Consider the following 15,000-nt stretch of genomic DNA (forward strand, 5'->3'; position numbering starts at 1 on the left):
ATAATAATAATAATAATAATAATAATAATAATAATAATAATAATAATATTAATAATAATCCTTTCTACTATAGCTACAAGGCCTGAAATTTTGAAGGAGGGGACAGTCGATTACATTGACCGCAGTGTTTCACTGCTACTTAACTTATTGACCCAGTAGGGATGAAAGGCAAAGTCGACGTCTTCGGAATTTGAACACACAATGCAGCGAGGGGCGAAATAATCTTAAGCATTTCACCCGACGTGGATAATAATGTATGTTTACTGTAATGGCATATCAATGTATACAGTGAGTTCCATTGTCCTCGATGTCAAGAAAACACTCGGTAAGAAATAGACACGAAATTGAAAGAAAAAAAAGAAAGAACCAAATAATAATGATAATAATAATAATAATAATAATAATAATAATAATAATAATAATAATAATAATAATAATAATAATAATAATAAAATGTATGAAAAACCTTGCTCAACTGCTTCCCTAGATATTCTCACTGATAAATGGCAAAGAAAACCTCGAAATGTCAAATACCTGAAGAGAGCTAATAATGCTGATATTGACAAAGCCTTTACCCATTAATGGTTAGCTTCTTCTGGCTGAAAATCAAAGAGAAAGAAGGGTTCATCATAGCAACCTAGGATCAGTGCCTACCTACAAGAAACTATCAGGCCAACATATTAATGAACAGTAGTAGCCCATCACGTCGTTTATGTAAAGAACAGGCTGAAACCATCGCTCGTGTTGTCTCCATGTGCAACATTCTTGTATCTACAGAGTATCTCAACTGGCATAATAGAGCAGCACAGTATATTCGCTGGGTAATTTGCAAGGACCTGGACCTGCCCCATGAGAGAAACTGACGGAAACACAAACCACTTCAAGTGCTTTTAAATGATCACATCTCACTCCTTTGAAACTCTACTGCCCAAACTGACAGAAAGATAGATGTAAATATACCAGACATTATGTTGAAGGATTTCAGACAAAAATCATGCCTCTTCATTGATATGACTGTTTCAATCGATATAAATGTGTTTATCAAGACCTACCAAAAACTGATCAAATATAGAGATCTTGAAATAAAAATTGGCAAAATGTGGAACCTCAAGACAAAAACAAAGTATCCCCAAGTATCTTGGAGATACTGGAAATGGATAAATTCATGGAGACAGAAATTACAAGGAAGACAAGGAAGGTGCTAACGAGATATGGGTCACTCCACCCAAAAAGTGACACAGACAGACTGTATGTACCAAGAAAAACAGGGAGAAGAGAACTTCTTGGATGCGAACACAGCATTAAAGCAGGAGAAAACAACATAGCATGGTATGTAAAAAATGCCACATAACCGTTATTATTAGAAGTAGGAAGGTCAGGCTTGTGCAAGACGAAAGATTGCAAAGATAAAGCACTATACAAGAAATTGAAAACTAATGAGTTTGAAAATAAATGGGTAAAGAAAAGAATGCATGGTCAATTTCATAGGGATGTTGAAGATAAGAGAGACAGAGAAAAAAAGATGGCTGTAGATGACTAAAAGTGATTTAAAACCGGAAATGGAGGCTCTAATCTGTGCTACCCAAGAGAATGCATGAAGAACAAACTACATAAAATACAGAACAGACAACACAGCAGAAAGTGATAAGTGCAGAATCTGTGGACAAAACAGTGAAACCGTATGGCATATTACAGCCAATGTACGCCACTAGCCCCGAAGGAATATAAGAGACGCTATGACAATATAGCCAGGCTTGTCCATTGGACACATTGCAACAAGTATGGACTTGACAGAGCAAAAAATTGGTACGACCACAAACCTGAAGGCATCATCGAAAATGGAAATGCAAAGATCCTATGGGATTTTATTATTCAGTGCAGCCATAAGATAGAGAATAGGAACCTGGACATAGTCTTAATTGAGAAAGAAAGCAAACTGTGCTGGATCATAGATATTGCATGCCCAGCTGACAACATGGTATGCGATAAGGAAGAAAGAAAAGTCGAGAGATATGACAGGTTAGCTTCTTTTGCATGATAGGACATGATAGTTCATTGCAATTGCTCCTTACTAGAAGTACATGAGTCGAAAGGAGTGTTGTAGGTTTTGTAACCAATGTAATAGTTGTAGTCGTGAAGTTTGCATCATGTACGTATGCATTCGAATTTATAAATCGCATTCATTTGTAGCTTGTTCTTAAGCTCACTGGCTTGTACTTGTCTAATTTTTATTTTAATCTTGTGGTAGTTTATTATTACAACACTAATAATGTTTAAATCGTTAATATTTTTTACATTATTACAACACTAATAATATTTGTTTCTAGCAGGTCGAGTGCGCACGTTAGGGTCCTTTCATTTAGCACTTTGAAAAGCAGTAATATACCTCAGTCGATTCAATTCTTTATACATTTCTCTTACAGATTATCGACTTTGTGCCGCGTTAATGAATGAATCGCTACGCAGTCGTTCGACCCGCTAGAAATAGCTAACAAATCCCCCTCAAATCCCGCTTTTCTGTCATAAATAGAAAAGAATACATTGGATGATAACTTCTCTGGTGTACAAAAATGCAAGATGGTCGCAGCTGGAACGCATTTGATCCCAGATCTTCTGGACGAGAGCTGACATTGAACCAATGTAAGAAATCATTCTTCTCATTGATATGCAAAAAGGCAGCATCGTTAGAGCATCGAAAAAAAAAACCATGCCGTATTTTTTCAAATTATTTACATTCTGAGTTCAAATCCATCCCAAGTCAACTTTGCCTTTATCTTTCTCCGGGTTCGATTAAATAAAACAACAATCATGTATTGAATTCGAGTAAATAGACTAACATCTTCCTCTGAAATTTCAGGCCCGGAGCATATTTTAAATATAATTATTTATTCACTAATCAAAATAAGAGAAACGAAACGTAGTGCATCGAAAGAAAGAAATACACTACAGTATCTATCTCAACTAGTCCATATATCCGGTTAGAATCCTGCTGCAGTAAGCCCCCCCCCCCTCTCTCTCTCTCTCTCTCTCTCTCTCTCTCTCTCTCTCTCTCTCTCTCTCTCTCTCTCTCTCTTTCTCTCTCTGAAAGTCAATAAAATAAGCGACATTCGATTCAGTTGCCGTTATCACTTCAGCTTCAAATATTTTCCATCTACCAATGAACAAACCATTATTTACAAAGAGGTGTGCAAATGACAACGGCAAACCACCAGTTAAAATAACTTTCGGTATGTAGTTACGTTCTTTTATAATCTAAGATCAAGGAAATTGCACTGAGAATGGACTTTGATTTCCCCTCGTCCAGAGTCAATGTTGTTATTATTATTATTGTTTAGGTCGAAGCCCCGATCAAGGAAACCTTTCATCAAAACATATTCTAGTTTAACCTTCCTACACTTTTCACAGAACGATATCAAATAGCAGATTTTTTCTCGGATGTGAAGTTGTATTGATATTTTTGGTTACAGTATTCAGCAGGTTCAGCAACAACGTAGAGGTTCCTTCATTGATAAAATAAGTACCCATCAAGACCCTAGGTAGTCGATATAAATTGACTGTGTGCTGTCTTTCAAAACGTGTACTCTGTGACAAAGCTAGAAATTATTATCAACAAGAAAGTATTTTGTAGAAATAGCAGAATACCATGTTGAACATCTGAAATTCTTTAATTTTGTTAAAGTGATGGGTTGGCAGAACCGTTAGAGTATCGGACAAAATGTTTCAGAGCATTTAAATGCTTCAGAGTCCAAATGATGCCGAGGTTAACATTTTTTTTCATACTACTGAAGTCGGTAAAATCAGAGTCACTTGAGCACTGGGGTTCATGTAATAGACAGGCCCCTTCTTCGTAAAATTGCTGCTCTTGTGCCAATATTTGAAACCATTATTTAGTTGTGTAATTCTAGATTATGATGACAAATTCGGCTAAGGTTTACAAAGCTGTCTGTCCTTAGTTGTTAATAACAAAAGCACTATAATTGACAGTAAAAACTGACATTTTAGGTTGTCCACCTCTTTGACTAAATATAGAGGCATCGGAGTCTATATGGCCAAACGAACTTAGTAACACCCAGCAAAGTATTATAGAGTCAAATCATCTTCAGTTCCATTACAATTAGTATAATTGGTTAGAAACACATGACTATATATAAACAAATGACTCACCTAAAACATGAAATGGTTTTGTGTCTATCCAAAAGAAGCTATTATTGATAGCAGATGACTTTCCGGTAAGATTGCGGTGAGAAACTCATTTTGATTCCCGGATGAAGCCATTTCACTTCAATTACTTCATTAACACAGCCGTGAAAATGTATAAGGATACCACAAACCCTATATAAGCCCACTCGAAAAATCTTAGGCCTCTTTTTTATGTATATATAAAGAGGTAAAGATAAACTGAATGGACTAAAATATATCGATAAACCCAATGTAATTATTAATACATTAGAAACTACTTATCATAGTTAAGGGTAATGTTATCAACTGGCTATTGTTATCAAAATCAGTGAGTTCAATATTCTTTGTCTTATCAGTCGTTTATCATCTTCAAAAGGCGTCGTAGAAAAGTGACTGCAATGAGCTCCTTCGCTGCACCTATGCGCAATGAGATGAAAGCTGCAATGTTTGAAGAATCGTTCGAGTGAAAAGAGTTAGAATTCGTTACCATTTCCTTCAGAAGACCTCATACCATTCCTCTTTTTTTAAGGGTATTTAGCCAATGAATACCAGTTTCTTTCACTTTGATATTTATTGAGATTTATTGAGATTCCCAAACACCGTGGAGTTGCATAATTAATAGAACATTGGCTAAAATTATGGGGCCATTGCAGTTTGCTGTATGTTTTGAGTTCAAATTCACTGACCAATTTTCCCCTTCATTCTTGAAGTTCTGTAAAATAAAGTACAAATCAAGGACTGGGATTCGTTTAAATTTATTGTTGCATTGTTCAAATCCGGTGTACATGTATATGTTACATATTATTATTATTATTGTTGTTGTTGTTGTTGTTGTAGAGTTCAAATTCCGCCGAGGTCGACTTTACTTTTCATCCTTTCGGGATCAATAAATTAAGTACCAGTGAAACACTGGAGTCGATGTAATCGACCAGTCCTCTACCCACAAAATTCAGGCCTTGTGCCTATAATAGAAAGGATTGTTTTTATATTGTTATCAACATCATCATCATGATTATTATTATTATCTTATTTTTTTGTTGCTTTGTTTTATCTGGGCTGTTCTAGGTTGCACCCAGAAGCCTCAAGTACCTGCAAGGTGGACATTTTACTATGGCTGTTATATATGATTGATAATGATATACAGTGTATGGAAGGAGGCCAGAATCTGAGAACTAAAATTTTGTTACAATTTTTAATATTTCAATTTTTTCGTTGCGCTCTAATGGAATCACATGCTTTCAAGTTGACAATGTTTTCTAAGGATGAGGGCAATACTTATGTGAATAACTGCGGTAGTTCTGATACCTTGAGGCTTCCCGGTATATTGTTTAAAAGTTCTTTTCGGTATTCTCACCAAAACTAGGATGATTACAAGTACAGTTGTTTTCTCCACATTTTTGAGATCTCTATTTCAAGGTCCGCACCACAACCTCTGCACTATTGGTCTGATTAACACGATCACTTTGGAAGCTAAAATCCCAAAGAACAGTACTGTCTTTATTTTCTACTATACTGGCAGATTTTTTATTATTATTGCCTTTGCACAGCTTCTAACGCTGGAGATGTACTACAGTGTCAGTTGTTCACTACCAGTGAACTAAGGTAACACCTCTTATTTTTCGAGCACCTTCCGGAGTATTCGGGCGGTTCCAAGCAGTCCTGTTTTCTGCAGGTATTACGCCCTTATTGCAGCCCCTATTTGTTCCACGTACTTCTCGAGATTTTCGCTCACTGTTGCCATTGCTCCGACAATTATTGGTACTACTGCTACCTTTTTCATCGACCGCAACTGCTTAACTTCCCAAGCTAACCTGTCATATCTCTCAACTTTTCTTTCTTCCTTATCGCATACCATGTTGTCAGCTGGGCATGCCATATCTATGATCCAGCATAGTTTGTTTTCTTTCTGAAGTAAGACTATGTCTGGCTTCCTAATCTCTATCTCATGGTTGCACTGAATCATAAAATTCCATAGGATCTTTGCATTTATATTTTCGACAATGCCTTCAGGTTTGTGGTCGTACCAATCTTTTGCTCTGTCAAGTCCATATTTGTTGCAAAGTGTCCAATGGACAAGCCTGGCTATATTGTCGCGGCGTCTCTTATATTCCTTCGGGGCTAGTGGCGTACATAGGCTGGTAATATGCCATACGGTTTCACTGTTTTGTCCACAGATTCTGCACTTATCACTTTCTGCTGTGTTGTCTGTTCTGTATTTTATGTAGTTTGTTCTTCATGCATTCTCTTGGGTAGCACAGATTAGAGCCTCCGTTTCCGGTTTTGAATCACTTTTAGTCATCCACAGCCATCTTTTTTCTCTGTCTGTCTTATCTTCAACATCCCTATGAAATTGACCATGCATTCTTTTCTTTACCCATCTGTTTTCAGGTTCATTCGTTTTCAATTTCTTGTATCCTGCATTATCTTTGCAGTCTTTCATCTTACACAAACCTGATCTTCTTACTTCTAGTAATAGCTATTCTTTGGCACTTTTCACATACCATGCTATGTTGTTTTCTTCTGCTTTAATGCTGTGTTCGCACCCAATAAGTCCTCTTCCCCCTGTTTTTCTTGGTACATACCGTCTGTCTGTGTCACTTTTGGGGTGGAGTGACCCATATCTCGTTAGTACCTTCCTTGTCTTTCTGTCTAAGCCGTTTAGTTCGTCTACCACACTTCTGATGAGTTTTTGTTAAGGAATCTATCTATTTTTCAGATTTCTTAGACAATTTCAGGTTATCCATAAACAGAAGATAATTCAATTGTCTGTGTCACTTTTGGGGTGGAGTGACCCATATCTCGTTAGTACCTTCCTTGTCTTTCTGTCTAAGCCGTTTAGTTCGTCTACCACACTTCTGATGAGTTTTTGTTAAGGAATCTATCTATTTTTCAGATTTCTTAGACAATTTCAGGTTATCCATAAACAGAAGATAATTCAATGATGGGCCTTTCTTCCCACATCGGTAACACATCTTAACTTTCCTAAGTGTCATTGTTATGGGCGTTAGTGCAATTACAAAAAGTAACGGAGAACACGAGTCTCCTTGGAAGATTCCCCTTTTAATATTAACTTCTCCAAGGAATACATTACTTGAGTACAATTTGGTTTTCCCCTCTTTCATGCTATGCATCAGAAAATTTGCGATGTTGTCAGGAACACCAAACATCTCCAGGCATTCAACGATCCAAGAATGAGACATCATATCATATGCCTTCTTAAAGTAAATCCAAGCCATAGACATGTTCGTAGGATGTTTTTTTACAATGCCTCAAAACTATTTTATCGATGACCACTTGATCCTTGCTACCCTGAGAACTCTTCCTACATTCTTTTCGTTCCCTTGATAGTATTTCTTCCTGTGCCAGGAAAGTGTATGTCTTTGCCGCACATATTCCAGTGAGTATCTTCCAGATTATGTTTAGACATGCTATGGGACAGTAGTTTCTCACAATATTCCCCTTTCTTCTGTCTTCCCAGCCACCATCCACGCTGGGACTGTACCTTTCTGGATACACTCATTCAATTGGGATGCTAGTCTTTCTTGCACCGCGTGGCATCTCTTCAGCCAGAAGCCGTGAATCCCATCTGGTGCGAAGGCTTTCCAATTAGGCACTTTACCTACTTGTTCTTTCACATCACCTGTGCTTATGGCAATATTCCTTTGTTTCTTTCCTTTTTGTAATTCTGTCTTGATAGTTCCTATCCACATTGCATCCCTTTCATGTACCACATTGTTTCCCTATAATCCGCTCCAGAACTCCTTGGCTTGATTTGCATCAGGAGACAACATTTTCTCCATTTTCCCCATTACCTTTTAACGTTCGGAAGAATTGCTTCGGGTTATTTTTGAATAATCTGTTCTCCTCGAACTGCTTATTTCTGTTCAGTTATTATTATCATCATCATTTTCATTATTATTATTATTATTATTATTATTATTATTATTATTATTATTATTATTATTATTATTATTATTATTATTATTATTATTATTATTCAGTAGTCTTATATTCATCATGTGTTTTTACAGCACTACCAAGCGCAGCACTGTGGTTTGGTTTGTTGTGCTCTGGTTTGTTGTGGCGCTCTTATTTCCGCTGTATTGAAAGTATCTTACGTAGGATGTATGGGTTCCTAGTAGTGCTATTTTCTGTACGTTCTATATACTTGCAAGTTCTGGTGTTTTTGTTATGTATTTGTCTGAATGCTTTTTTTTATCATACCTAATGTACCTACAATGATAGGAATTGTTTCTGTTTTTAGGCTCCACATTCGAGTTACCTCTATTTCCAGGTCTTCGTATTTTAAAAGTTCCTCCATTTCTTTTAGAGAAACGTCACCATCTATGGCATTGGACAGAATATTTACTGTTGCGCATCTTTTATACCAAGGCAAAACAATGTACATGATAACACTTCCAATCCGTTAAGATCAGAAGCCATGAGAGCCACTGCTTGGTTTTGCATTTTGTATTACCTAGCAAAAGAGTTCACACTATGCTTAGTAATCTACCGCTGCTAGTGAGTTTGTTTTCTATAATATACGTTTGGTGTTAAATTATCTCGTATTTTAAGTATTACTTTCCATCATTCTGCTTTGAATGAAACTGCATAAACTGCTTGCGTTATAACGGATTATAAAACTCTCTTATACAACTGTTTTTAAAATAGTTGTGTTGCCAATATTCTTTAGATTTTATCACACTTTTTGCCAGTTTTGTCAAAGTTTTGTCTCTTTATTGTCTAGGTATATAGTGTCTGTACAAATTACTCTTCAGTTCGTATTTTCTGTTTCCTAAGGACATTTTTAGTGTTGTTGCAACGACAATCTGTTTATTTCATTCAGTTTAAAGCTGACAGCAAATATGTTTATATCTTAGTTTATTTTTAGTGTTTTGATATTACTGAAAACGGTTCTATTGAAGTTTTTCTCTTTTTTTATCATATCAACATATTCAATCTGTTTCCACTCAAAGGAGTTTCTATTACTCAATAACATCCGAGTTTCTTTCTTTTCTAGCTTATTTCAGACTTAATGATTTTATTGGGGTAACATTCGGAAATATACTGACTAGTTCTGCTTGCCATCAACATGAAAGTAAGCCTTCTGTCATATCATTGATCCGTTGGCATCCGAATCGTGTCTACGTTCTCTTTAAATCGAGCATATTGCCCGATGAAATGAAAATTAAAGTATCATGATATAGGTTTGAAGAAAACTTGCCACAATGAGAGGCCAAAGGAATGAGGAATTTTCTATCTAACTCAATACTTGCCTTGTTGTATGTGTCTCAGTGGATATTTGATGCTTTGTCACAATTCTCATATATATATATATATATATATATATATATATATATATATATATATATATATATATATATATATATATATATATATATATATATATATAGTTGTAGTATATTGTCAACTTAATGTGACAATCCCAATAAGGGAACACACTACTGCCGTTTAGCCCTAGGAAGCTGGACCGCTTCCTGTCGGCCTTGACACAATTACTGTGTCCTTAAGTTTGCGAGGGGGAGACAAGTTTCTCCACCCAGCCTAGCCAGCATTCAGGGACATGTTTCTGAGTCTTTGCTCGTCATCAGCCTGAAGTAGCTTGCCAGCTGGTTAAAGAAGCCTGTTTCGCCTTCGCAAACTTATATAAATCATAGTGAAGTTCATTCACTGATCAGCAAAATTAGAGATATGATTTATATAAGTTTGCGAAGGCGAAACAGGCCTCTCTATCCAGCTGGCAAGCTACTTCAGGCTGATGACGGGCAAAGACTCAGAAACATGTCCCTGAATGCTGGCTAGGCTGGGTGGAGGAGCTTGTCTCCCCTTTGCAAACTTAAGGACACAGTAATTGTGTCAAGGCCGACAGGAAGCGGTCCAGCTTCCTAGGGCTAAACGGCAGTAGTGTGTTCCCTTATCGGGATTGTCACATTAAGTTGACAATATACTACAACTTTATCGCTCCACTACTGCTTAAATCTCTCTGAGAGATTTAGAAATATTAGATATATATATATATATATATATATATATATATATATATATATATATATATATATATATATATATATAATCATTATCTTATGATATTTACTTTGTATTATATTATACTTATATATTGTTGCTTTTACTTATTAATTTTTTATATGTGACAGTGGATTTTCATCGATGAGTTCATGAACCTTGGTTCTTTTCCCTAAAACTATATATATATATATATATATATATATATATATATATACATATATAATACTGTGAAACTTAATTTAATTTAAATTTTTAATAAATTGAATTTAATTGAGTTTTTACCTGTAAATTTGGATTTTTATCCCTAATATTATATAAATATATATATATATATATATATATATATATATATATATATATATACACATATATATATACATATATATATATACATATATATATATATATATATATATATACATGCATATGTATATCTATGTGTGTGTGTCTATGTGTGTGTGTGTGTGTGTATGTGTGTGTGTGTGTGTGTGAGTGTGCGCGCGCGCGTGTTATGTTATCAGCTCTAAGATGTTTGACATTTTGGGATATTTTTCCAACTGTGTTTTCTGATAAACCATAAATGTTAACATCTTATGTATATAGCAAATGGGTTACTTTTGACTTTCCTGCAACAAAGAGACTTTGAAAAGTGTCTGCTGCGATGATTCAATGGAGCCAGTGACAAGTAAAAAGAAAAGAAGCTTAATTCCACACCCACTTACCATTTCGAATTTCGATTATGTCATTAAGACGACTCCCTTCATCATTCTCCTGTCCTCTTTATTCTCCTCCCCATCATCATCTTAAGTGAGCCAATGAGTGACACTTGAAATAATAACAAGAATCAGCTTCAAATCATACGTTATCCTTTTAAGAAGTAAAATGAATTCTGAATAATGTAGTCCTAGCTACACTTTTCCTGAAAGCAATGCGGCTTGTTGATGGTTGGAAAACAAACATTTGAGGATATGTCTACTCAAGCAGGAGAGATCTGAAGATAACTAAACACAGTTTGTAATGCTTAGCATCGTGCTTTCTAATATCATTCAATAGGCTTTCATATGGCTGGCTTAGCCGTTGCAAACGATTCTTTAATTTCCTAGATTCCTTAATTATGGGTTTCTTCTTCTTCTTCAAATCACTTCTGGTTTGCTATAGTTGTTGTTGTTGTTGGCGCTCCGTCGCTTACGACGTCGAGGTTTCCAGTTGATCCGATCAACGGAACAGCCTGCTCGTGAATTTAACGTGCAAGTGGCTGAGCACTCCACAGACACGTGTACCGTTAACGTAGTTCTCGGAGATATTCAGCGTAACACAGTGTGTGACAAGGCTAACCCTTTGAATTAAAGGTACAACAGAAACAGAAAGTATGAATGAGAGAAAGTTGTGGTGAACGAGTACAGCAGGGTTCGCCACCATCCCCTTCCGGAGCCTCGTGGAGCTTTAGATGTTTTCGCTCAATAAAGACTCACAACGCCCGGTCTTGGAATCGAAACCGCGATCCTATGACCGCGAGTCCGCTGCCCTAACCACTAGGCCATTGCGCCTCCACGGTTTGCTATATTATGAAACAAATAATAAGCAGATCAGCAGAATAAGTTATTTATGCATATCGACAAGGTTAATCTATTCAATAAAGTACACAAAAATGCAAGGGTTTAAGTATTAACTGGATTCCAAGGTACACACATAAAAAAAATATATGAACAAAGAGAATGGAAAAATTTACTTCCACACAGAAATGAATCATAAGTAAAATGCGACGTAAAGAGACATAAAACAACACAAACACGAAAGCATGAACTGATACTCACACACACACGTGCATACACATACATGCACAAACACAACATATGAATGCTTTCTTGTATGTATATATATATATATATGTGTGTATATATATATATATATATATAAATTTATATAAATAAGGATGAGATCGTTATTTAAAAATACTGATCTTATCAGGTGGCCAGCATGGGAATAAAAGCTTCAGAGGTAATAATTATTATAAAAATTATAATTTAGGGTATCTAAGAGAACATTTTGAAACAAAAAGTATATATATATATATATATATATATATATATATATATATATATATATATTATAATTTAGGGTATCTAAGAGATACCACCATGCTTGAAATACCAGTCAAACATTGACTCTAAAACCACATTAAATGTTCATACAGCACCAGGAGAAAAGACAAAGAGACAAAAATAAACTAGCAAAAAATTACTGGTTTATTCCAGATCCCGGATTTCTGGTTCTGCATAAGAAATGCTCTGCCTTCATCAGTGGAATACCCTGTGATATCACATAAATACATACATACATACATACATATATATATATTTCAAGCATGGTGGTATCTCTTAGATACCTTAACTTATAATATATATATAATATATATATATATATATGTATATATATATATATACTTTTTGTTTCAAAATGAGATAAAAACCAAGGCTGTGAATATTTTAGAACATTTATAAATAGAAGGTCTTACAGCTGTTTCCAGGATATTTATTATACCCTGTCATCGGAGACGGTGTGAGAAAATGGTTAAGCAATAGTTAATTTAGATAAGATATCCCAGCAGACACTTTTCAAAGTCTCTTTGTTATAGGAAAGTCAAAATTAACTATTGCTTAACCATTACAAAAAATATAAATATATACATGCTGATATATGACCTACATTGGACTCATTACTCACATAATCACCGAACCTGCAGCTTAACTATGGTCTATCCATAGCACTTACTCAACATTACCTGACACATTTGGGTCATATTGACACCATTACCTCTCTGATAGATAGAATAGAGACAGCTGATGAAGGGATATTCCAAGGGGCTTTCCGTTTTCCTATGTGTTCGTTCCGTTGTCTGTAGTTTATTGTTCTAACGTCCTGTACCCTGATATGCATGTATATACAACAGTATATATATATATATATATATATATATATATATATATATATATATATATATATATATATATATATATATATATATATATATATATATATACTGTTGTGTCTGGGGAGAGTCATTTTCTTATTGTGCCTTAAAATTTAACACACTTTTCGTTGCGTCTTGCAACCTTTTCAATAGTCAAGACTATTGAAAAGGTTGCAAGACGCTACGAAAATTTTAAGAAAATAAAAATAAGAAATAAGTGGAAATTTTACCGGTGAGTGTGTTAAATTTTAAGGCACAATAAGAAAATGACTCTCCCCAGACGCAACGGAATATGCTTCAACACACGAAATCACATAAAAAATCTTGCAAACCAAATCCAAAAACGAAATATATATATATATATATATATATATATAATACAAAGAATATATATACATGTATACACACATATATGTACATACTTACATCTACATGTGTATATACATGCATATCAGGGTACAGGACGTTAGAACAATAAACTACAGACAACGGAACGAACACATAGGAAAACGGAAAGCCCCTTGGAATATCCCTTCATCAGCTGTCTCTATTCTATCTAGACGTTATATATATATATATACATGTGTGTGTGTGTGTGTGTGTGTGTGTGTGTGTGTGTGTGTGTGTGTGTGTGTGTGTGTGTGTGTGTGTATCACAGACGACTAATAGTTTGTCTGTTACTGTTACAATCGTTTCATTAGGAGTCTTTATTGTGACGTAAACTTAGCACACTCAGGTATGCAATATTCACCACGCGAATGCGATTATGTAGTACTTTACGCAACTCTCAACTCATCAGGCTTACCCTTACCAATTAACAAGCGGGAAGTGACATTGTGATTGTTGATTAATCTGCAGATCATCAACAATTTATCAACGCCTTAAAAATATATAATGGGTGGGACTACAATCTTTCAGTCACGTAGATGGATAGTACAATTGCATTGTATATTAAAGAATAGTTCAAATGCATTTGTGTACCAATCATGTAATTAAACTAGCAACTTCTCTCATAAAGGCTGATACTGGCAAAACATGTTTGTATACCAGGAGATATGTAGCGCCAAGCATGGCATTTGACCCATAAAAACATATTTTGAGACAGATGCCGACGTTGTTTTAAAAAAACATTTACTGTTTAATACATTAAGGAGTAATATGGTTAATAAAATCCACCGTTACTTATATATTTACATCTTGATTAAAGTGGTCCAATTAATTATAGCCGAGCTATTAGAATATATATAATATGCATACATATATATATATACAAATATACATACATATGCATGTACATATATGTATATATGTTATATATATATATGGTGGTTGTCTACTCCTTACACAGAGTTTGACCACCTCCTGCACCTACACCTTAGCCCTTTCATGGCGTCTGATGTGGCTTTTTAAACCAGACAGTGTTTTGAAAATACACCCACACAGATTGCACCTCTGAATTGCACTACCAATACCTGCAAGTAAGTTCTGCTCATTGTGGATCCTAGCATGTCTTTTCAGATCCCCATTGGATTTGCAAACCCTCTGGCACACATCACATTCAAACGTGTGCACAGACATATAATCAGAATAGCTGGTTGAAGTTTGTTTTCCATGGGTTCGCAGGTGAGATTTGAGGCCAGCCAAAGACAGACATGGTCTGTCACAGACTGTGTACACAAAAAGGTCCTTGTCATATATATATATATATATATATATATATATATATATATATATATACGCTCACAGATACATGTATGTATGTTTTCCGAGAGAGAGAAAGAAAGAATACTTGTATATGTCCG

The 15,000-nt window shown here is 35.1% G+C and overlaps 1 protein-coding gene across 12 annotated transcripts in view; it reads left to right on the forward strand.

Moving 5' to 3' along the window:
• Window positions 1–15,000, forward strand: part of LOC106877962 (uncharacterized) — a 547,541-nt gene that overhangs the window by 179,727 nt on the left and 352,814 nt on the right. For 9 of the 12 annotated variants that reach the window (XR_016242002.1, XM_089352819.1, XM_089352821.1 and 6 more), the window contains one exon: window positions 2,424–2,640. The exons of 2 other annotated variants lie outside the window; for them this stretch is intronic. Coding sequence is in view for 9 of the 10 variants with exons in the window: in XM_089352819.1 (XP_089208945.1) it covers window positions 2,571–2,640 (70 nt within the window). In the remaining variant the exon portion in view is untranslated. One more of the 12 variants, XM_089352820.1, reaches the window with a different exon arrangement.

Source organism: Octopus bimaculoides, chromosome 5 (assembly GCF_046866305.1).
Source record: "Octopus bimaculoides isolate indiv1 chromosome 5, ASM4686630v1, whole genome shotgun sequence".
NCBI lineage: Eukaryota > Metazoa > Mollusca > Cephalopoda > Octopoda > Octopodidae > Octopus > Octopus bimaculoides.